At 62.8% G+C, this 22006-nt stretch overlaps 9 protein-coding genes across 9 annotated transcripts; 3 read left to right on the top strand and 6 right to left on the bottom strand.

The window, feature by feature from the left end:
* Positions 1 to 1477: 1477 nt before the first annotated feature.
* Positions 1478 to 2513, bottom strand: LOC62_07G009826 (uncharacterized protein; the record flags this gene model as incomplete). Its single annotated transcript, XM_062776387.1, has 6 exons — positions 1478 to 1502; positions 1525 to 1622; positions 1654 to 1957; positions 1989 to 2197; positions 2231 to 2323; positions 2355 to 2513. 6 exons carry the CDS (start codon positions 2511 to 2513, stop codon positions 1478 to 1480), a joined length of 888 nt encoding a protein of 295 aa, XP_062632371.1.
* A 468-nt stretch (positions 2514 to 2981) lies between these two features.
* On the top strand, positions 2982 to 4435 carry LOC62_07G009825 (uncharacterized protein; the record flags this gene model as incomplete). Its single annotated transcript, XM_062776386.1, has 2 exons — positions 2982 to 4373; positions 4406 to 4435. The coding sequence occupies 2 exons, from the start codon at positions 2982 to 2984 to the stop codon at positions 4433 to 4435; spliced, it is 1422 nt and encodes a 473-aa protein (XP_062632370.1).
* PLB1_2 (Phospholipase B) lies at positions 4068 to 7151 on the bottom strand. The gene is made up of 5 exons (XM_062776385.1): positions 6860 to 7151; positions 6184 to 6338; positions 5699 to 6133; positions 4406 to 5585; positions 4068 to 4373 (listed from the first exon to the last, which is right to left on the bottom strand). The coding sequence occupies exons 1-4, from the start codon at positions 7115 to 7117 to the stop codon at positions 4466 to 4468; spliced, it is 1968 nt and encodes a 655-aa protein (XP_062632369.1). The 5' UTR covers positions 7118 to 7151; the 3' UTR covers positions 4068 to 4373; positions 4406 to 4465.
* Positions 7152 to 7766: 615 nt separating this feature from the next.
* LOC62_07G009823 (uncharacterized protein) lies at positions 7767 to 9011 on the bottom strand (the record flags this gene model as incomplete). The annotated part of the gene is made up of 2 exons (XM_062776384.1): positions 8938 to 9011; positions 7767 to 8902 (listed from the first exon to the last, which is right to left on the bottom strand). The coding sequence occupies exons 1-2, from the start codon at positions 8960 to 8962 to the stop codon at positions 7767 to 7769; spliced, it is 1161 nt and encodes a 386-aa protein (XP_062632368.1). The 5' UTR covers positions 8963 to 9011.
* Positions 9012 to 10215: 1204 nt separating this feature from the next.
* LOC62_07G009822 (uncharacterized protein) lies at positions 10216 to 11642 on the top strand. The gene is made up of 5 exons (XM_062776383.1): positions 10216 to 10469; positions 10508 to 10809; positions 10847 to 11159; positions 11198 to 11295; positions 11347 to 11642. Exons 1-5 carry the CDS (start codon positions 10308 to 10310, stop codon positions 11495 to 11497), a joined length of 1026 nt encoding a protein of 341 aa, XP_062632367.1. The 5' UTR covers positions 10216 to 10307; the 3' UTR covers positions 11498 to 11642.
* A 181-nt stretch (positions 11643 to 11823) lies between these two features.
* LOC62_07G009821 (uncharacterized protein) lies at positions 11824 to 13901 on the bottom strand (the record flags this gene model as incomplete). The annotated part of the gene is made up of 7 exons (XM_062776382.1): positions 11824 to 11834; positions 11894 to 12200; positions 12244 to 12463; positions 12505 to 12860; positions 12901 to 13412; positions 13473 to 13601; positions 13640 to 13901. The coding sequence occupies 7 exons, from the start codon at positions 13899 to 13901 to the stop codon at positions 11824 to 11826; spliced, it is 1797 nt and encodes a 598-aa protein (XP_062632366.1).
* A 555-nt stretch (positions 13902 to 14456) lies between these two features.
* On the bottom strand, positions 14457 to 17165 carry LOC62_07G009820 (uncharacterized protein; the record flags this gene model as incomplete). Its single annotated transcript, XM_062776381.1, has 1 exon — positions 14457 to 17165. One exon carries the CDS (start codon positions 17163 to 17165, stop codon positions 14457 to 14459), a length of 2709 nt encoding a protein of 902 aa, XP_062632365.1.
* Positions 17166 to 18416: 1251 nt separating this feature from the next.
* LOC62_07G009819 (uncharacterized protein) lies at positions 18417 to 19236 on the top strand (the record flags this gene model as incomplete). The annotated part of the gene is made up of 2 exons (XM_062776380.1): positions 18417 to 18642; positions 18674 to 19236. The coding sequence occupies 2 exons, from the start codon at positions 18417 to 18419 to the stop codon at positions 19234 to 19236; spliced, it is 789 nt and encodes a 262-aa protein (XP_062632364.1).
* An 843-nt stretch (positions 19237 to 20079) lies between these two features.
* Positions 20080 to 22006, bottom strand: araC_1 (L-arabonate dehydratase; the record flags this gene model as incomplete). Its single annotated transcript, XM_062776379.1, has 5 exons — positions 21917 to 22006; positions 21763 to 21881; positions 21096 to 21715; positions 20952 to 21061; positions 20080 to 20918 (listed from the first exon to the last, which is right to left on the bottom strand). The coding sequence occupies exons 1-5, from the start codon at positions 21963 to 21965 to the stop codon at positions 20080 to 20082; spliced, it is 1737 nt and encodes a 578-aa protein (XP_062632363.1). The 5' UTR covers positions 21966 to 22006.

Below are 22006 nucleotides of genomic sequence, written 5' to 3'. Positions count from 1 at the left end.
CCCCCCTAACCCCCTAACCCCCTAACCCCCTAACCCCCTAACCCCCTAACCCCCTAACCCCCTAACCCCCTAACCCCCTAACCCCCTAACCCCCTAACCCCCTAACCCCCTAACCCCCTAACCCCCTAACCCCCTAACCCCCTAACCCCCTAACCCCCTAACCCCCTAACCCCCTAACCCCCTAACCCCCTAACCCCCTAACCCCCTAACCCCCTAACCCCCTAACCCCCTAACCCCCTAACCCCCTAACCCCCTAACCCCCTAACCCCCTAACCCCCTAACCCCCTAACCCCCTAACCCCCTAACCCCCTAACCCCCTAACCCCCTAACCCCCTAACCCCCTAACCCCCTAACCCCCTAACCCCCTAACCCCCTAACCCCCTAACCCCCTAACCCCCTAACCCCCTAACCCCCTAACCCCCTAACCCCCTAACCCCCTAACCCCCTAACCCCTAGCGCCCAGCCCGCCACCATGGATTTCACCGTCAAGTGGCGTGTGCACGCCGCGCTTACCAATCCTACATGCAACTAGTACGCGTCGCACGCACATGAGCATATAGCCAGTGATCGGGGCTATCGACACCCTCTGCTGTAACCCCCCATCTTCCGAGCTCGTCGCCGCATGCCGTGCACGTCGCCGAACGCCGATCTGAGCCCCACGAGATTTCACTGAGACCTGCTTTGCTCACGCCCCGATTGCCGGCGCCACATGTGTCTGATACGTGTCGCGTGCACACAGGCATATGGCTAGCACCTAGGGGTATTAGGTCTACGTGCGTCAATGCCGCAGTCGCCGACATCGTCGAGGCGGAGCGCGGGTGACGCCGACCACCGGCTCGCTGTCACGCGACTTCACACTTAGTTGGCATGTTCACGCCGCGTCTGTCGATGCCACATGGCCCTGGTGCGCATCATACCCACATGTGTATACAGCCAGACATCAGAAATATTACCACAGACTATTGCAAAGCCGCATCTGCCGAGCTCGTCGACGCATGGCGTGCGCGCCGCCGACATCACCGTCGCGCTGCACCTCCGCATTGTTACTGCGCCTCGTCTCCCTACGGCGTCGTGGCAACTGTCGAATTTCCCGTTCCGACCCGCCGTGCCACGACCATGCACTCTAGACGCGGCTGCAGCGCATGCACACGTGCACCCATCTTGCGGTCACCTCTGACCCCCACCTTGGGTCTGCATCTCTCTCCTCACGAGCGCGACAAGCAGGTGAGCGCGTGTCGCCACTGTAGCAAATTGAAACGGGATTTTCACCACATCGCCCATGCCGGCGGCGATCCCCCAGGCCGAAAGTCTCCTGGCCGGCCATTCGCCGCGGTCTCGAGCGAGCCTGCCAATCGAACAAATGCCCCAGTCAGACGCGCAATGCATCGTCCGCCAACCCTACTTCCGCACTTCATCAACTAGATCCTCCTCTGTGCCGATGGCACAAAGCTCGTGAGTCTCCAGGGCCAAGATAGATTCAATAAAGACGCGCTGGGGTCAGACTGTGCAGTTTCGGACACCCACCAAGCAAACTCGGGCACCACAGCTAGACAGTACTCCATGGCGGTAAACCGTGGTGCCATGCCGTCGGCACGGTAGCTGCTCGGGTTATAGTACGATAGCTGGATCAGCTGCACCTGCAATCAAACTCACATTGTTCATGCTAGACTGCAGGACACCGAACACGCCGCGAATGAAGAGCAACATCGCGACAATGGTGACGATGACCAGTGTGGAGTTGGAGCGGCCGGGCCTCGTCCAAGTCTTGACGATAAAGCCGCAATACACGACGATGAGAACGAGAAACACACCGTACCCTGCTGTGCGAAGGACTTTGGCAGTGGCCAGATGCCGTGCGTTGCGCTTCAAAACCTCATCGACGGTAAGACCCGCATGCTCCGGACTCTTGACGTCCATCTTTGCCGCCATCATGACGCCCCCACCGACGATGAGAGCGCTGTGGTCAACGGCGCCATAATACCACCTACTTTCCTGGTATGAGCCATGCGTCGACAATGGCAATGCGGTCGTCGGGCCAGTATCGCCAGGGCAAGTACAAGGGAATACCTAGAATCATCTCGACGAGGCAGAGCCCCTCTTGATTCTTCGTCAAGCTGTTGATGTCGGGCCGGAGCAGGCGTAACGCGCCAAAGTGTGCCAAGAGATAGTGGTGGAGGAAATAGAAGGCAGCGATGGTCTGTGGGTGAGCACAAGTCAGACTCCGACCCACCAGTGTGATGTAGCCTTCCGCCCCGAGGAGTAGATAGACGACAAACACGACGGGCGAGTCCCAAGCGAGAACGCCAAAGGCCACACCACAGGCCTTGGGTCAGCGCGATTATAACCAAGCTCACCTGGCTCGCGACACGAAGTGACGTGTGCACAAAGAGTACCGTGGTTCGTGAAGCCCACTTGTACTGCCTTGTGCTGTACATGTAGGCCATGTAGCACCACAGGGCGAGGTAGAGGGCGCCAAAGACGAGGGCAGCGGCGGCGGCGTGGTTGAACGACATGGTGGTGGCATGGCAATGATGCACACAGGCGTCTTTAAATGCTGCGAACTTGCCAGTAAAGCCGTCCGCGCGGTTGTCCTGGCCCTTCAACACTTGGCAACGCACCTTGTGTTGTGCTCGCCGCTCGCTGGCACCTTGGGGTGGGTGATCGCTCCGAAAAGTGCCACACCGTGGGGGAGCCGGAGGATGTTCCGCCGTGCCTGCTCGGAGCGACAGGGGGACGACGGAGGTGGATGCCCGCATGCTTGGGCATGAGCCCAGCAAATGATGCTACATATCTGTGCGTTTTGGGCCTTACTCGTTGCTCGCTGTAAGCAGGTCCACATGCAATGTCGTCGAGTGTCCTCGTCGCGCCAACATGGGGCTTCCGTTCAAATCAACCCGCCCGCCGCCGGATGATGTCATCCCGCGCGTCACGTCAAACATCCTCGCCGAGTCCATCCCGCACTCATCATCGCTCTCACCTCAATGGCCAACTCCACGGCCTCAGCCACGACCGCACGCTGGGCATCCCTCGCTCCGAGCCGAGTCGACCTGCTCGCGCCGCAAGGGCCAGTTGACGCGCCAGCAGCAGCAGTCACCTCCGGGCTCGTCATCACGCGTGCTTCCAGGAGCGCTTTGCACGTGTACGACCTCCGCGCCGGGCGGGAATGGAACGTCGACACGGGCGTCAACGCCCGCGCATTCACCGCGAGTCGTGAGCACGACCTACTTGCTGTGCTCGAGGTGAGTGTGGACGGCGCGGATTTGAAGCTGCGCGTCCACCTCCTCAAGCTCGACGGGGGGCCGCGTCCCGAAGCGGCCCTCGAAGCCCGCGTGCCGCTGCCCAAGGGAGATGACGAGGAGGGGGACACAGTGTACTCCGACAGCTCTGACGACGACGAGGATGTCAAGGCAGACAACGCCCACGCCGCGGCTCTGGCCGCGGCCAGCGCCGCCGATGGCCTCGAGTTCAGCCTCCATCTTGCCGCCGACGCCATCCAAGCGCACATCACGCGCTCGAACGGGGAAGTCGGCGTCGCATCGCCGCTGTGGGACTGGCGTACCGGCGTGCTTATCACACCAGCGGTCCCAGTAGGCGGCTTCGACCCCGAGGGCGTGTGGCGCGCGACGCCTGCAGCGGTGCAGCCGCTCTCCCCGTCCTCCTTCCTGGCATCCTTCCAGCCGACTCACGATGGCACGGTTGACGGGTACCAGGAGACGCGCGACGGCGCCGAGCTCGTCATTGACGCAGTCGCCGTCGTCACGGCCGGTGCTCCACCACCCCCACGATCGATGCAGTGGCTCACCTACCCCGACGCCGTCGTCACCAGACAGCTCCAGGTGACCTACTTTGATGACCAGCCCGAGTTCCGTCTCGAGCCACACGTGGACGGCGACCTGCTCGTGCTCGAGGGCAACATGGGCGTGACGCACCACCTCGCCGTGGTGCGGCTGTCCTCGATCCCCGAGCGTAAGGAGGGTGGCCCCGCAACGCTGGATGACGTCGAGGTCGCCTGGGTCGCGCTCCCTGGCAGCGACGGACGTGCGGCGGTGCACGGGACGAGGGTGGTCGTGTGCTGCTACGACCTGTACAAGGGGCACACGATCTACGTTGGGGACTACGGCCCGGACGCAGTGGATGCGGCGACCGTCATGCCGTCCACACCGACCCCCCCACCCCTCCTCCCCCAGTTCAAACTCGCCTCCCCGACACCCGGCCTCGTCGCCCTCCCCGACAACGGTGACGACCTCCGCCGCTACCCGCCCCGCTACACCCTCCCATCCAAGTGGATCCACTCGGCCATCGACTGGGGCACCAAAGACGACGTCGACGTCGAGTGGGTCAAGGCCGACGACCAGGCCATCTACTTAGGAACGGTAAGCACTCCACACAGCCGCGCTGACCCTAGACCCTCGGCATCGTCGTCCTGTCCTTCTAACCCAGCATTAATTCATATGCAATGTACAGCTTAGAATAGGGTGGCGGCGGCGCCAGCGAGGACGGCAGCGACGACGACAACGCCGCGAGCATCGACGCCGGCCGAAGCCGCACTCTTGGGCTTCTCGCCAGCCCCCGTGGCACCTGGCAGGCTCAAGTTCGCGTGGGCCTTGACAAACGCAGGCACGCCAATGGCCGGAGCGTACGGGGTCGACGGCGCCGTAGCATTGTCGGTGCCGTCCCAGCAGAACGTGTTGAAGCACGCCGCACACGCCGTCGAGCGGTTGGCCGAGGTGTAGCCGTTGGCACGGTCAGTCAGCGCACAGGCGAGGCAGGTGGGCCACGCGGCAATCGTGCCATTAAGCGTAATCGCCTGGCCCGAGCTGGCGAGGTTGGCCTGGACAGTGTCCTGGGGGTAGGCAAAGGTGAACGACGACGAGTTCGAGTTGGCCGAGTAAGGGTAGTTGGGAATGTAAACAACAAGCGGCGCAGCCGTGTCGTTGCAGCCAAAGAACACGGGGCGGGTGTTGAGGCCACCGTTGACAAAGCCGTTGACCGAGGGGACGGCCGGGAAGCGGAGCGTCGAGTTGTTGGCCACCGACTCGTTCTTGAGCACGTTGTAGGTGGTGTACAGGGCAGTGCCGTCGGGCCAGTGGTTGTCAGTGTCGGCCGAGCTGTCAACGGCAATGATGGCGTCGACATTGCGCTCGGGGGTCACCAGCGGCGCGAACGGCACGTTCTGGTTGTTCAGACCGCCGTCAACCAGAATCAGGTCGTTCTCCGAGGCAACGGGGTCCGCGGCGAACGCGTCAAAGCCTGCAAACGAGTTGGGCACGCTGACAACAACGTTGTTGGGGCCCTGGAGGGCCGACGAGTTGCCGATGGCAGGGAAGAGGGTCGAGGGCTGGCCGATGGCGCCGAGCGTGTTGAACAGGTTGGACGACGCGCCTAGGGCAAAGGCAAGCTGGTCAAAGCCCTTGTAGCAGGTCCCGTTGGACTGGCCGCCGCGCACGGGGGAGCCGAGGTACTCGATGGGGGTGAAGGCACCCTGGGTCTTGCCCTGCGACAGAGACCACGAGCCAAACTCGTACGGGTTGAACTCCCAGACGTCCGAGTCGACGGGGACGGTGGAGTGGTTGGCGCCGGTGAGGCTGTGGGTGTCAGTGATGCGATCGAAGCGAGCAGAGCGGCGCGTGGGACGATGTGGGACTGCGCCATGGCCAAACCATGCGGTGCACCACCTGCCTCCCCCACGCCCACTCACCCAACAGCAATAATGATCGGGAAGGGCAGGCTCGAGTTGGCGAGCGCAGGCACCGTCGTCAGAAGCTCTGAGACGGTGAGGTTGGGGTTGGTGTCGAGGCGGAACTCCTTGGGGTTGAGGTGGTTGGCGAGCGCGAGGCCCCAGGGGTCGACGAGGGCGGTGGGGAAGCCGGCGTTGGCCTTGGCCTGGGTCTCGGCGCTCACGTTGGCGAAGAAGGCTGCAGTGTCGACGCTGGGCGAGATGTAGCTGTCGCTCAGGTTCCAGACGTTCTTGGCGAGGTCGGTGGGGAGCTGGCCACCGTTGGCGTAGAAGGTGGACACGCCCCACGCGCCGCCCGACAGGCCGGTGAAGTAGGACAGGGCGTCGAACACGCCGGCGGTGCCAGCCTTGTTGGACGTCGAGTTGATGAGGGCCTGGGTGGCACCGAGGCCGTTTCTGGGGCGTGCGTTAGGATCCATCCCAGACGTGGTTGGCACTCCACTCACTGCATGGCACGCAGACCACCGCCCGAGATGGCAAGGCCGATGACGGGCCGCCTGGCGGGCTTGGTGAGGTTGTGCGCCGACGCGAGCGCCGCGACGGCCGCGTCAATCTTGGCGCCGCGAGCAGCGAGGTAGGCCTTCTCGCCATCGCTGATGCCCTGGGCGTGTGTCAGTGGGTGCAAGTGAGCGTGGGTATCTGGCGGAGAGGTGGATTGAAGGACGACGGCGCCTGACGGCCCCCCGGGAATGAGACTAGCCCACAACGGCGGTGCAGATCTAGCGCAGCCGAGGAATGCGCCTCGATCTGGTCGTGTGCGCATGTGCACTCGCTGTCATCAACAACGTTGACGTCGAGCGCAGCGGCGGCGGCGGCGTCGTCGTCGCAGCGTTACGCCGCAGCTTCGGCGCGGCACCGAGCCCGCCAAGCCGCGCGTCGCGTTGAAGCCGGGCACACCTCCGCCCTCCCCAGTCGTCTGTCTCGCCCACCCACCCGCCCTCGAGCAGGCTCGCAGAGACATCGCCCGCCCACCCTCCCTGCTCGCGCGAGCGATGCTTTGCCCGCCCACCCACCCCTACGCGCTGCGCGCGAGAGATGTTTGCCCCCACCCACCCCTCCTCCGGGCTCCGCCTCCCCCCACCCTACGTCGCTCCGCCTCCCCTCTCCCCCCGTTCAACTCACCTGAGCCGGCCTAACCCATGTCACGTTCTCGGGACAGGCAACCACGTACGGGGCATAGTTGCCCGTACCTGCCGAAGCTGGGGCTGGAGCCGGGGCGGCGGCATCCTGGCGCTCAACAACGAGGGCGCGCTTGTCGCCGCCGCTCGAGACACCGTGGGCAGCGTTGACGTTCTCGAGCCATTCCGCCTGGGCCTGCTCGCGCGTGATGGCGAGGGCTGGGAGCGCGGCCAAGAGACCGAAGAGCGGGGTGATGAGCATTGTCGTGGTGGTTGTTGGGGATGTTGTCCAGTCGTCCAAAGGGATGCAAGCGAGTATAAATATGGACTGCGTTGGGGGATGCGGGGCTCTGGCGGCTCGCGACGAATGCGCGGCAAGATGCTTCTTTGAGCCTGCCCCCTGCAATGCCAACGCCGCCGCCGCCTTGCTCTGCCTCGACTCTGGTACTCTGCTCTGCCTCTGCATGCTGTCCCGCGCGCTCAGCGTCAGTCATGCTGCGCAATGCGAGTCCAAACCCCGGGTCAGGCCCCCCTCCCTCCGAGGTTTGCGGCCCGCGTGACTGTGGCTGCACATGGTGGCCCCCCCCCCTCGTCTCGGCTATAAACAAGCAGGGCAACGAGCATCCACCCTGAGTACTGACCGATGGGCAAACTATGACGACGACAACGCGACGACGACGACGAGCAGCAAAATGACTGACGCACGCAGGCACATCTTTGATCCTCTATGCATGATTGACGTCGTCGTCGCCTGTGCCTGCAGTGCAGAACACACCACCCAGTGCAAGTACACAGTGTACGCAGTGCAACATGTGCTTCGTCTCGCCCGCGCCTCCCTGCGCCGCGCCGTACCGCCGGCAACCACCGCCGGCAACCCCACAGCCGCCCGCCCCCACCGCCCGCCCACCCCGCTACAGCCGTGTCCGCAGCCCAAACTCTGCCGCACCCACCCTCGCCTCGTACTCGTCCAAGGTCGGGAAGCTCATGCGTCCAAGCACCCGCCGAGTAAACACGTCGTGGTTGCCGCGGCCCAACAACGACTCGACCTCGCCGTGCACAATCTCCTGCACACGCTCGCGCATGTGCCCAGGCTCGTGGCCAGCGAGCGCGCCGATAGCATCGAGCCCGACGAGGGTGAACCGCGGCCCGTGCAAGCCGTTGCGGTTGTCGAGGCTGACGGAGATTTCAAAGCCGACGGCTCGGGCGAGTTGGACACTGAGGCGACGGAGCTGCGCGTTGGAGAACGTCCCCTCCGACGTCACGCGACAGACAAGCACAAACTCGCCGAGCGTCTGCGGCAGGCGGAACAGGTGCAACCTGTCGCTGACGAAACTCGCGTCCAGCTTGTCGTCGTCCATCGCGCCGAGGTCAAATTCGAGGTTGAGGATGAGTGTGCGGACGTGGTCGGACAGGTCGGACACCCACGCGCGGGCAACGTCGGATAGTTGGTCGAGTCGCGCGAACTGCACCACGGTAGGGATTCTGGTCAGGTATAGCAAGTCCAGAGGCAGGCGGTCCTCAAAGATGGTTGTGTGGAGGCGCGCAGTGTGGACGTTGGCAAGGTGGAGCGCAAGCACCTCCTCGTCGGGGATAGCGACAGGAGCCTGCACGTCCAGGACGCGTGTGTGACGCAACAACGAGTGCTCGGGCTCGAGCGCAATGGGCCGGTCCCAGCGAGGTGCGAATCGGGCCGCGCGCGCGCCTCGGAGAGACGGCGCCGCACCATACGGTGTAATGACCGTGTACATACCCCGAGGCGCCACCTCCCCCTCGTCGTCCGCCCCCGCGAGCGCGACGTGGGCCGCGAGAATCGTGTCCACCTGGGCTTTCAGACCGCGGCACGTGGCGCGCAGCGCAAGGAGACTCTCGTACGGCGCGTAGGCAACGACGGCTTCGAGGATGTGCGGAAAGGCGTCAGAGTCGAGTGCAGCCGCGGTGAAGGCGACATCAGCCTCTGCGGCTGACTCCAGCTCGACAGGCTGTGGGTCTGCGGCGTCTCGTGCCGCGACGATGGCCGACTTGGCGGGAGTGTCGCCAATTGTCGTCTCTGTGCTGGTCAGACAAGAGCAGAATGAAACCCACCTAGTAATGCCTGCTCCAGTGTCATGTTCTATGCCCTCTCTATGCCGTGAATGTGCGTGATAATGTTACAAGTTGAGTGAGAATGTGTCAAGATAAGATGTAAACAAACAATTGTCGACGCCGTCGAGAGTGGACAAGCGTGGGCACCTGCGCTTGAAAGGTTCAGGGTCAACCACACGACCAACGCGTGTTTGCCACGTTGACCACGTGTCAGCTTTTTTTTCCTGTCATTTGTCCCCACTCGCCCAACGCGCCCGACGTCTATGCTGTCGATCCCCCGACCCCCAAGCCCTCCCCGCTCGCCGAGGTCACCTTTGTCACTAGCACACGGCCCCGCGTCGCCGAGGAGAACAGCATTGGGCCAAGTATAGCTCATGGTGACGTCGAGTGACCACTTGTTCGTTTGGAACAACAGTCGGGAAGCAGAACGGCCAAGCCCAGACCCCACGCGAGGCGCCGAGGCAGTGCCCAAGCGAGGCATTCCGCGGCGGACACTGAGCGTGTGTTATCTATTCTGAGGGCCCTGTCGACGTCGAGTGCTGGGCAGCCTCAGCACATGGCGCATGCAAGTCCGCGAGCCCACTAGAACACACCGGGCCAAGCAAGTCGGCGCGACGCTCCCTTGACGCTCGTCGGTCGCGGCGGCACTACACCGCGCTTGGCGCGCCGCGACCGATGCCGGAAGCGAGCCGGCGCAGCGGCGGAGGCGGCGGCAGCACGTGTACCCTGGCCGCCCCGCTCCTCCTCGCCGTGGGGCCGGCGGAGAAGGGGTCGATGCGATGCATGTGTCAGTAGCATGTGCCAACTCGCACCGAGGCTTGGCGTGTCCGGCACCCCCCCATGCTCGCCGTCGCCGTTGGGCCGGCGGACTTGTCGGTTGCGTCGGTCCGCCCACTTATCGGATCAGTCGGCAAGCAGCCATTCTTTCATCGCCTCGGCACTGCCTTTGGGTGGGGCCACTGCTGGGTCTTTCTGCCTCATCTCGGGGATGCATGAGCGTGTGTGCTGTATGGATGCATGCATTCTTCCAGACGTGGGCGAGGAATGCTGCGGATGCACAATGCATGCATGCGACTGGCTGGCTGGCTGGCTGGGGGTGTCATGCGCGACTTGATGCAGCTGCTGCAGCTCGGATCCTCGGCACCGTGTCAAGCCAGCGAGCGAGTCGGGAGCAGTCGTCAGGGGTCCAAAGGTAAACAATCCCGTGACGATTCCTTGTGACGCAACGCTTTTGTGGTGCCTCGTTCGCCTCTCTTCTGCTCGTTTGGCAGCAATCACGTTCGGGCCATATATAGAAGGCGGCGGGCAACCTGTGACATCCTCCCCACATCCCCAACTCAACTTTACCCATCGCTACACCCCACCACACCATGGCCAAGTTTACAAACGAGGCCGGCGCTGCCCTCGCCTTTGGCATCCTCTACGCCGCCATGTGGCTCTACATGGCCTACATGTACGCGACAAAGCAATACAAGTGGAAGTCGAGGTTTACAATCCTCTTCTTCCACGCGACGCTGCGTGTGGCCTCGCAGGTGAGTCTACCAACCCCAGTCAAAGCTCACACTCCCAGGGCTGCGGTATCGCGTTCGGCATCCTCGCATGGAGCAACGTCAACGTCTTTGTCGCCTACCTCATCCTCGGCGCCGAAGGCTACTTCTCCCTCACCATCGCGTCCTACTACTTCCTGCACCACTACCTGCTCAAGCACTTTGGCTCGTCGCGTCTCATCCCCTTAGAGCTCGACAAGATGCCTGCGGCCGACCGTCGCAAGCGTGCGTTCATGCTCATGGCCATGCTGCCCGTCGTCATGCCATGGAAGTTTTGGCAGAATGACCTGATGGCCATCATCGACTCGTGGCTCATCCCCGCCAAGTAAGCACCCCCCCTCGCGGCTACCACTCACACCCAGCGCAATCATCATCGCCGGTGGCTCCATGATGGCCGGCGCCATGGACCCCAACTCGAGCCAGTACAAGGGCCTGACGCCCGAGCAAATCCAGGCCAAGATCAATCACAAGCTCGACGTGTCAAAGGCTCTCCGCACCACTGGACAGGCCATCTTCCTCGCTCTGACGGTCATCTTTGGCGTGTTCGTCCTGCATACACTTCGCCGCGGTCAGCGTCACGGTGGCATCACCAAGACCATCATCCTGTTCGTGATCGTCGCCATCATGCTGCACGTGCGCGGTATCTTTGGTGTCCTCCAGGCGGCCGTCTACAGCGTGAGTCACTACCACCCGCCCTTCGCTCACACCGCCAGCTCTCATACTACAACCCGGCAAACTTCGCCGCCGATGGCCTCACGCACCGCTTCACGGCGCTCGAGTACTGTCTCGCTGTTCTTCCCGAGTTCTCTGCGTAAGTAGGCGACAACGCCTCGACCCCCGCGACCACCCGCTCACACCCCAGTGCCCTCGCTCTCAATATCTCGTGGCGCACGAGCGCGATCGAGGCCCCGATCAAGCAGCACGGCCTCCCGGATCCCGAGGATGGCCATGTCCTCTCCGCCAAGCGCACCGACGACGAGTCGCGCGTTGGCGAGGACGAGCCCAAGCCCTAGGCCCGTGAGCGCACCAACGCGACCCGGCCACACCCCTCCCCGTCCCCCCACCCCGCGTGATACACCGCCGACTAATCCGCGCACGGCGCACATTGTATAGTTCCCCTGTAGCGTGTCACGAATGCATGAACTGTGTCTAACCAAAGGTGTTGTGTGGACCTGGGGGAGAGAGCTGGCCGTCCCGCATCGCATTTGTGGCCCATTGCGCCCACTCCACAGCATGTTCACCTGGCCCATTAAGGTGCTTGTAGAGTGGGAGCTCGACCGCGCGACGGTTCCGCCTTTCCAGCCAGTTCCACCGGTCCCGAGGTGTTGCGCGCAATGGCTCAGCTCCAAACTCGAGGACTCGAAGGCCATCTGCTCTGTCAGCGTCCTCCTCACACTCCGCTTGCTCACAATACGGCTGACGGGGCTTTGGCACGGTCACAAAGTCGGGGCAGCGAGTGTCACCCCACCAGTCCTCCCAACGCGCCATCATGGTATCGTTCTTCGCCGCCGCGCGATATGCCCGCTCGTTCGAAGCGTGCAGCGGAACGAGTTCGTAGATCGCCCCATTGGACATTGTCATGGCCCGAGGGCTCTGTCCAGGCCAGTATCCGTCGCGGTTGACCCCGTAGATGACCGTCACAGGGATCTCAGTCGGCGTCGTGTCAGGCTCTGGTAACGGCATGGTGGCGACGTCCATCACGAGAACGTGATCGGTCTGTGCACGGTGTCAGCTGTCGTGTCAAGCCTGACCCCCTCACCTGTGTTATGACCACCCTTGTACCACTGACGGCAACGTGGTGGCCAGTCTTCTCCACCTCAGCAATGTATCCGATGAAAATAGAGTTGCTCGCAACGTAGTCCTCGCGGTCTGAAGCCTCCATCGTCTCGGCGTGGAGGAAGACAGACTGATACTGCTTGATGACTTGGAGGCCAAACCAGTCGTATTCGACCACAAGGTCTTCACCAGCAACAAGAACTCTACACGACGTCAGTATCACGCCCTCTACGCCACTACTCACTGCACGGGATAGACACTCTTGTCACTGTGATACTCGGGTGTCGCAATAGGGCCTGTGATGCTGTGATACAACCGTGGCGACTCAAACGTCGATCCATGGGTCGACCCGCGCATGATGCCTCGGAAAATGAGAGGCTTGCCGGCCGGAGGGTTGGCATACGCCGCAGCACGGTCAGGCGATGCCTGGACACTGCGAACGGCTTCTGTCAAGTCGTATGCCACAGCCACCGGAAAATCGGTTGCCACATCCACCCCGCCCTCTACAGGAATCGACATGATGTAGCGAGACGAGTGCCGCGAGTACACCTGCGCCTCGGCGCTGACAATGAACAACAGCTCCTGGTCCATGGCCATTGCCTGGGACGGGGCGTCAGCCGGGGTCACGGCCCGCACTCACAAAAAAGTTGGGATCGTCCATGACCTGCTCCATATCTTCAAGATGGATTGTCGCCAGCGGCTCTGCCTGGAGACTCGGATCACAGCTACCGCCGCCTGCACTTGTTGCCAGACAGGACAAGACAATGGTCGAGTCCTCATAGTTTGGCGCCGCGAGAATCAGGGCCAGGTCGTCGGTTTCCTGGTCGCGATCTACCCTCAGGAGATATGGGTGGGACGGGTCGGTGTCATGCGGCAAATGGAAGGAGACGAGGTGCTGGAACTCGGGGATGTCGCCTGACGGCTCACACAGTTGGCCAAAGAGCGACACTGTCCAAGTCCGCACCCACACTTCGACTCTGTCGCACTCATTCTCGTCGTCGCGAAGATGTCGACATAGCACGTGCCCGAGCACATCAAGCACAAACACATGCTCGTACTCGCCGCGGGGAAGAATCGCAGGGTCAAACTTTGGGATCAGCGTCTTGGCATCAATGAGCCAGAGCTGCTTCGTGGACGCGTACGTCGTACCCTCTACCGGCGGAGGCGCGGGGTTGGTCGTTTCACAAAAGTACAGCAAGGTGTTGTCCTCACGATCAAGTGACTCAAGCCGTGCGCGACAAGTTTTGCCTCCCCAGATCCCCGTCTCGATAATGTCTGGAGACCAGCGGAGAACGCCTTTGCCTGAAGCCCATGCCCGCTCCTGGAACATGTTGGCGACGCCTGATGGTGGGTCAGCGGCGGCTGATCAATGCACTCACAGTGTGCCCGCCAATCCACCTTTCTTGACTGGTCAAAGCGAATATCACGCTGTTCCCGCTGCCTCAGAACATACGAATCGGCAGTGTTGACATTCGATAGCCCGAAGAAGATGGGCTTGCAGAGTTTAAGCCGCGTGATGACTGCTCGCCATCGGCGCGACGTGTTGTAGCTGGCCCGCACGACGTCCTCGGCCGGGACATGGGCAAAGATTTCGAGGAGAACGTAGTCGTCAAACGTGGCCACAGGATCTCTGACACGCATATTGACGTCTGGGCGAAGTGTAGAGCTGACGAGGGGCGAGAGAAAGCAAATGACAAGGAGAGTTGCAGCGTCGACAATGAAAAGACGCGCGACTGACGTGACGCGTCGGAACGGCGGAGGCGGAGCCCCACATCTCCCTTTCAACCATGTTGGCGACCCACCGCCGACTCTGGCGGCGCAAACAACTGCAGTCCATATGCATGGATGACGAAATACGAAGGGCTTCATTCACACACTGCCCCTCGGCCTCGAAGTCGAGCATGTCACCCACTGCAGCTCCGTTGGTAACATGGCTTGCGGGGATATGACCCGCCGTTGTGTTCGAGATGCCTCCTCCGCTCCCCAACGCGACATCGTAGACTAGAAGCGCCTTGCAGCGATGTGCGTCGGCGGTGGCAGCGGCGGCGGTGGCGGGGGCGGAGGCGGCGGTGGTGGCAGACACTGCAACGGGTTGCCACCTCCAGCCAAATCTGTCCCCGTACCACACGGTCGCCGTTGTACAGGAGGGTTCGCCAGCACCTGCCTGTTGCTAGTACCAAGGCCTTGGGGGTGAGTCTAGTTACTTCTTGCCCGCAATTGCGACAATGTGGAGGGCTCCGGCGCCCTCTCCGGCTCCTTTTGTTTCGTCCTTGCAAAGACCACAGGGGGCGGATATCGAAACCGCGGTGGCCGGGAGGGCTTCGGCCCGGGCTTGGGGACGGTGTGCTCCCACTCTGCAGGAGCTGGCGCACCCTGCCAATCCATCGGCCAGTAAGGCCGATCCTTGAGGTATACTGTTGGGGGCATTGGCCGGCTGCCCCATCCCTCGGGCACAGGAACTTCCCATTCGTCTTTATAATCCTCGACGTATGAGTTGTACATGTTGCTCCAGGCACTTGGGAGTAGTCTCATTGGCGGCCTGGTCCGAGCCTTGGGGTCAAGAGCACGGTCGCGGGAGAGTCCGTAAAGTCCTGTCCGCCGTGGATTCCGCGTAAAGCTGTAAGACGAATGAGGGAAGTAGCGGTTTTTCTTCAGCAAAGTGCACGGTGGGGGTGGGTAGCCGTATTCCGGGTGCGGCTCAAGCTCCCACTCTTCATGGTAGTCTTCGGGATTTTGGCTACGCGAACAATCTCCACGGGGTAGGAGTCTCATCGGTGGGTGGAAGCGCGCATGGATCCGCGCATCGTCGTCCTTCCATCGGTCAATGGGAGGTCCGGGAGTCGGCGCTGCCGCCGATGCCGTAGGGGCTGTTTTAGCCTCTAAGGCCGGAGCGACAGGGGCTGGAGGAAGAGAAGTGGCGGTGGGTGCAGTTGCAGTGGCAGTAGTGGCAGCAGAGGCATTGGATGGTGAGGCCGTGGCGGTGCCGGCCACTACCGGCGCCGCGGCTGAAGCAGTTGGGGAGCTGGTTGGCGGTGGAACACCGGCGGCAGGTTCCCTGCTGCCTGAACTCGCGCTCGACGTCGTCGCGATTGCCGATGTAGCAATGGCTGTGGCCGCAATGGCAGTACCCACCGCTGTCGCGGTCTTCGGCACTCCACTGGCCTGCTTCACGGCCACAGGAGTGTGGTTAGTGGCCGCAGCCCCGCCTCCGGGCGTATCACTGAGAGCGCTCGCACCGACACCGTTACCCGTCGGCTGGGTTACCTCAGCCGTGAGCACAGCCTTGCCGTCGCTGGGCACACTGGCCGGCACCCGTGGCGGAGACGACGGCGTGCCAAAGTTAAACGTAAAGTCGCTCGATGGAGCCCGGGGCTTGGCGGTACCTGCCGCAGAGCTCGACGCCTGAGGTGGGTTGTCGAGAGGGGGCATGTTGAACGCCTCGAGGGCGCTGAAGAAGAACATAGGCTTGCCCGATTCCGTGGTCACTGTGTGGACAGGCGCGCCGCCAGCGAGCTCCACGACATCGTCGTACGTTACGGGGGGGATGGAGGAGCCTTGGGGAGGCTTGGGAGAGCGGGACGCGGGCTTTGGCGGTGAGGTCGCTGGTGACGCGGTGCCGAGACTGAAGGACAAGTCACCTGTCGGGATGGTGGTCGTGGTCGTTGGTGGGGAGGTCGCCTGCGCAGAAGGTGCGGGCGACATCGTGTTCTCGGCGCTGGCTCGGGTTACAGGGGGCTCAGGCAGCTTGCGGCTGGTCGGCGACGGCCCTTTCCCCGTAGGCTGCGGCCCATGGCTTGTCGGCGACGCACCCGGCGGCGTGGGCAGTGGCCTTACTGCCGGCGACGACGACGACGCAGCACCACTCCCAGCGACTGAGAGCGGCCGGGATGGCGTGGCCTGCGGCACAGTCGGGAGGGGCTTGCGCACGGGAGCCGAAGAGTGTGCTCGCGACGCTGTAGTGGTCGAGCTCGACGTCGGCGTGTCGGGCGACGTAGTTGGCGTCGAGGCCGAGGTTGGAAGGCCGGGTAGCGGGGCTCGAGACACCATCGCCGCCGGAGGTTCCGCCGCGATCGACCTCGGCCGCGCGGGGACCACCGGTGCGGCAGATGGCTTGCTCGGTGGGGCTGCCTGCGATACCGTTGCCTGCGATGCGGGACGTGCGGGCGCCGAAGAGAATGGAGTCGATGCTGAAGTCGTCGCGGCGACTGGCGGTACGCCTTGCGGTACTGGAACTGGCGTGGCCTGAGCCATGGAAGTCGGCCGTGCGGGGACGAGAGGTGCTGGGGCTGGGACGGGAGCTGGAACCGGCGTGGGTGGTGCCACTGACGGGGCAGTCCCGATTCCAGCGGCGGCACCGGTAGCTCGGGTTGCAGCCGCTGGGGGCGGCGAGACTGCAGGAGGAGGCCCATCCGCCGGCATCGAACCGGGTCTCGCCTTCGTCTCCGAGCCTGCGTTCGCCTCTACCGACGCCGCAGACACCCCCGCCAACAAGCCGGGGATGGCAAAGTCGGCGCCTATCGAGCGGAGGATGTGCGCCGCGAGGGCTGTGCCCGCTGCTTCGGCACCCCCGGGCCCTCCAATGTTGAGCACGAGGCTGGGGCCGGCTTGAATCGGCGCTGCGGGCATCGGTGCGGCAGGAGTCGTGGCGGCTAGTGTCGGCGCAGCGGCGGGGGGTACAAAGGCGGGTACCGGCGGTGCGGACCGCGTGGGTAGAGCTGCTACAGGGCGCGGTGCTGCCGGAGCTTGCGTCGTCGACGCCTGTGGACCTGTAGAGGTTGAGATCGTCGACACTGCTACCGGTTTGACTGGTGCCGGCTCAACACGCTGTCGGTTCTCGTACGCCGCGAAGAGGGCGGCTCGGCGCACGCCGCCATCGACGTCGGTCTGGCGGGCGTTGGAGCTCATCTCGACGAGCGAGGGAGAGAGCGATGGGGGCGATGCATCGCTCCAGTCTACTTACTTGAATGTGAAGCACCTGTGTGCCAAGGCGGCCATTGCTCGTTTCATCATGCCCGCGTCAACCTCGTGACTTGTTGTGATCTTTACGTCACACTTCTTGGCATCTCTCAACCATAATTGGCACTGGAACGACACCTTCCGCAGACTATACGTCTTGTCCCCACGATTGATAGCCTCAAGGCTACGCACCCCCTCAGCCGTACCGCCCAGTCAACGTGAGAGAGAGAGGATAGGCGAGAACGTGCAGCCCCGAGTTTGTGAGCACAAAGCGCTCCACCTGTCACTTGGCCAGAAGGCACGTTGGTGTAGGGACTACGAGCGCGCGGAAGCGGGCTGGGTCCCTCACCAGCGATCTCTGCGCGCTTAGAAGCTTTTGCGGTACTGACCTGTGGGGTAGGCGCGGCTGATGAACCGTGTCGAACAGCACTGTGCGGTCCGCCTGTTATCAGCATCCAACGGCAGGGGGCGCGGAGCGTACCACACTTAACATCGCGACCGTTGTACCGCGCGCCTCCCAGTGGCTCAGCCCCGGGAACCATTGACGGCTTCCTCGTCTGGATGAGCGTGTGCCACCGTAGGGATGCGGTGGTGAGAGTGAGCTGCTGTCAGTCGGAACTCGTTTCGGTTGAGGCGACAATGACGGAAGAGGACTTGGCGTCGGCATGTCAGCGGGCATCCCTCTCCGCAGTGTGCGGGGAGTGCGATTCCAACAAGGATTGACGTGTATTATGAGTTGTGCTCGTGTTGAGAATGTGATTGAAAATGCTGCACACTGGACCATGTGCATGACAAGCATCGGCGCCGGCGAGCGCTGGGGCTGCCGACTGCAGTTACCACACCCACATATCTCTCCGAGACATGCCGGCGGCCGCACCAGACCCATTCCTCCGTCGCACAGCACAGCACATCCTGAAACTGTATCCGAACCCATTCCCGTCCCTCCCAATACAGCAACCTCTCACTAGAGCCGCAGCAACCGCCGTTGTCGTCGTACAAAGGTTGCCCCTCTCGACCAAGTGGCGGGCCGGAGACCGGCGGGGCCCCGGACGGGACGAGTGGCAACGGATCAAGACCCGCACTATGGCCACCAACCTGGGACGACTTCACGAGTCGGGCCGACGACGCAGCAGGACGCCGACACATGACTGTGCCTATGCATCTGGGCCTCGTGCTGTTGCACTCTTCTTCTTCACGACCATGCCCGATCCGCTCTCCGTCTTCGACGAGTATGTGCTTGGGCAGGTGTGGGCGTGCTTGGACGTCCAGACGCGCTTCGTGGCGTCCAACGTGAGCCACGCGTGGCGGGCGTCCCAACGGCCTGGGTGGAAGCGCGTCGCTTTGGGCTCGTCACTAGCAGAGGACCGAAAGGAGTATTATATCGACCTTGAGCGTTCTGGAGAGGTAGTTTATTGGCGTAGGCTTGGTAAGTCCCCCCATGGCACCGCTGACACCAGCAATCACTCAATGCGTGAGCGATGAGCGCTGGGCAGCCTGCCGCGCGCGGGAAAGCTGGGTCACCGCGCCGTCTCACTGCGTCGATTACCTCTCACCGAGCTTTCACGACGTATACCACAGCTCAATCATGTACGTGGCTGGCGGGGCTGGGCCTGCTGGCTTTAACACCTTTGCGCTCGACACCCGGGGCCTCACAACGACACCCTTCGACATTCCGCCAGACACGCTCGATGCGCAGGAGGTACGCGGAGCCGGCGTTGCCTTTCTACGTGGCGAGGAGATACACGTCACAATGGGCAGTCTGGGGGGCCAGAGGAACCATGGTACCACCCGGCAACTGCTCAGGACATTCGATGTCTGTTTCGACCCGCGCACAGAGGCTACCAACGACGCTCACGTTGTCAGTGGAGGCGAATACGCCACCTTCCGCTATGTCGTGGGTCCCAACCGTGAGAGGCAGTTCCGCGCGTTCCAGAGCACCCCACACGTTTCACGCAAGATGGAGCTTGAGCTCCCGTACGACATGCCATATGCTGTAAGTCGAGCTCCACGCGCCAACTAACGTTCCCAGCGCATGTGCCCCGACACCGACTTTCTCTTCCTCTATGGCGCATCTCTGGCCGTCTTCGACCGTACCAGCCGGCTGTACCTCACTTCCGTTTTCTTCACTGCCCCAGCGCCGATCGGTGCGGTGTACGATCTCGATATGAGACCGGCCGGGACAGGGGACCGCGGCGCCCCGACGCGTGCAGCGGTCCCGTCGCGGGCCATGCGCCCCGACGAAGCGGTGTTCGCGCACCCATCCCGCCCACGATTAGGGGGTATTGCCGAGGTATCACTGATGGATGGGGGCATCCTCCTCATCCGAGGAGCTCAAGGCGACATCGTCCTCATCTGTGATTACGCACGAGTGTTCCGCTCCGCTACATCCCTTCCGGATGACGAGGCAGCCGCCCTTGTCGCGCGCCACAGCATTCTCCTCAAGCTTGGTTGTGACGACGTTTGCAGTGTGGCAGTACACAACCATGGACCCCGCGTGCTGATCATCACACCACACGCCACAATGTGCATCGACACACGCGACCTCCCATCTGCCAGCGGCCTTACTACACCCCTCCCACTCATCTTACTGCCCACGCCAAACCAGAACGACTATCGCCCCCTCCCCCTTTCCGCCCGTGCCACCCTAGACAACCGCGGTATCTATCAGACTGTTCCGCTCCGCGGGCTGCGCAAGGACGCGTACATCACCGCCAGCGAAACCAACCCCCTCATGATCAAGTGGCAGGACGCATGGGACACGGATCTCAAGAAGCGGCCTTACTTTGCAATCCGGGCGTGGAGGTTCGAACCAGAATCCCCCTTCCCATCAGTTTAGACTCATACAATATGCATAGACACGACACTATGCGCCGTCGGCGCGGAGAAAGTCAAAGTCGGCCCCTTGGTCCGCTTGAACCACCTTGTCGTGATACAGCTGCGCGTAGCCGCGGCTCGGGCGCTTCTTGCCCTTGCCCTTGGCCTTGTCCTCCTTCCACTGTTCCAGCCTCGCCTCGAGCTCGCCTTCAGGCAAGACAAGCTCAATGCGGCGGGCGTCGACGTCGAGCTCAATCCAATCGCCGTTCTGCACGACCGCCAGCGGGCCGCCGACCGCCGCCTCGGGGGCCACGTGCAGAACAACCGCACCACTAGCCGTCCCGCTCATCCTGCCATCGGAAATCCTCACCATGTCCTTGACACCCGTGCGGGCAATCTTCTTCGGGATGGGTATGTACCCGGCCTCGGGCATGCCCGGGTGTCCGACTGGCCCAATGTTCTGGAGCACGAGGACCGAGTCGGGCGCGACGTCGAGGTCGGGGTCGTCGACACGAGCCATGAGGTCATCGGCGTCCTTGAAGACGACGGCCCGGCCTCGATGCTTCTTCAGCGCAGGCGACATGGCACTCTGTTTCAACACTGCACCGAGCGGAGCCAGGTTGCCGCGCAGGACCACGAGTGAAGCAGACGCCGCGAGCGGGTTGGAGCGATGACGGACAATGTCTTGTGGGAAGGAGGCGGGGTACGCGTCAAGCTCGACGCCGAGTGGGCGGCCGGTTATTGTCATCGCGTCGAGATGGAGCAGGTCGCCCAGCTCGCGAAGCAAGGTCGGGACGCCGCCGGCCTTGTAAAAGTCCTCCATGTAGTTGTTACCGCTTGGCTTGAGGTCAACTAGTAGAGGGACATTGCGGCCGATGCGGTCAAAGTCTGGGGTCAGCTCAGCATCGCCCAGCAACCAACCGTCCAGTGTCAGATTCAGCCCCTCCACGCGCCCCGCAATGGCGAGGAGGTGAACCACCGCGTTTGTGCTACCCCCGATCGCCTGGAGTACAGTGATGGCGTTTTCAAAGCTACACGTCAGCTAGGCTCGAGAACGGCGCTCACCTCTTGCGAGTCAGCACCTCGCGCGGCGTCTTCAGCTTGTCCACAGTTGCCAGCTTGCCGGTCAACTCGGCGACACGCAAACGCTGCCCGCCGTTGGCAGGCGGACAGGCGCTTCCCAAAGGCGCAATACCCAGCGCCTCTGATATAATGGCCATGGTCGACGCCGTGCCCATTACGCCGCATGTCCCGGCGCTCGGCACCAGCTCGTTGCCAACCTGGGCAATCTCCTCAATATCGATCTCGCCAGCGCGATACTTGGCCCAGTACCCGCGGCAGTCGGTGCACGCGCCGACGCGCACGCCACGGTGTGATCCAGTCACCATCGGGCCGACAACGAGCTGGATGGCGGGAATGTTTGCGCTGATCGCGCCCATGAGCTGCGCGGGGACTGTCTTGTCGCATCCCCCGATAAGGACGACAGCGTCCATCGGCGCCGCGCGTATCATCTCCTCCGTGTCCATCGACATGAGGTTGCGGAGAAACATGGAGGTCGGGTACGCGAATGACTCGTGCAGTGAGATGGTCGGGAAGGGTACGGGCAGGGCACCCTGCAGCATGACGCCGCGCTTGACAGCATCGATGAGCTGCGGCACGTTGGCATGGCAAGGGTTGTAGCCCGACTAGGGGGGTCAGCGGTATCTGGGCAGCGTCTGGGCGGCCAACCCACTCCCGTGTCCACAATACCAATGATCTTGCGGTCGAGCGCGTCGTCGCTGTAACCAGCTCCCTTGATGAACGCCTTGCGGAGGAACAGGGCAAAGTCATTGTCACCATAGTTTGTGAGGCCTGTGGTGAGCTGCTGCCCCATCGTTGCCTCCCACCTGCACGCAGACCGGTAACCTGCTCGTCCTTGTTGATCTCCACACTCATTCTTGCCTTGCTTACACTGTGCTCGACGTGGATTGGCGAGG

The sequence above is a fragment of the Vanrija pseudolonga genome, chromosome 7 (genome assembly GCF_020906515.1).
Source record: "Vanrija pseudolonga chromosome 7, complete sequence".
NCBI lineage: Eukaryota > Fungi > Basidiomycota > Tremellomycetes > Trichosporonales > Trichosporonaceae > Vanrija > Vanrija pseudolonga.
This window is presented reverse-complemented; position numbering and strand designations above follow the sequence as displayed.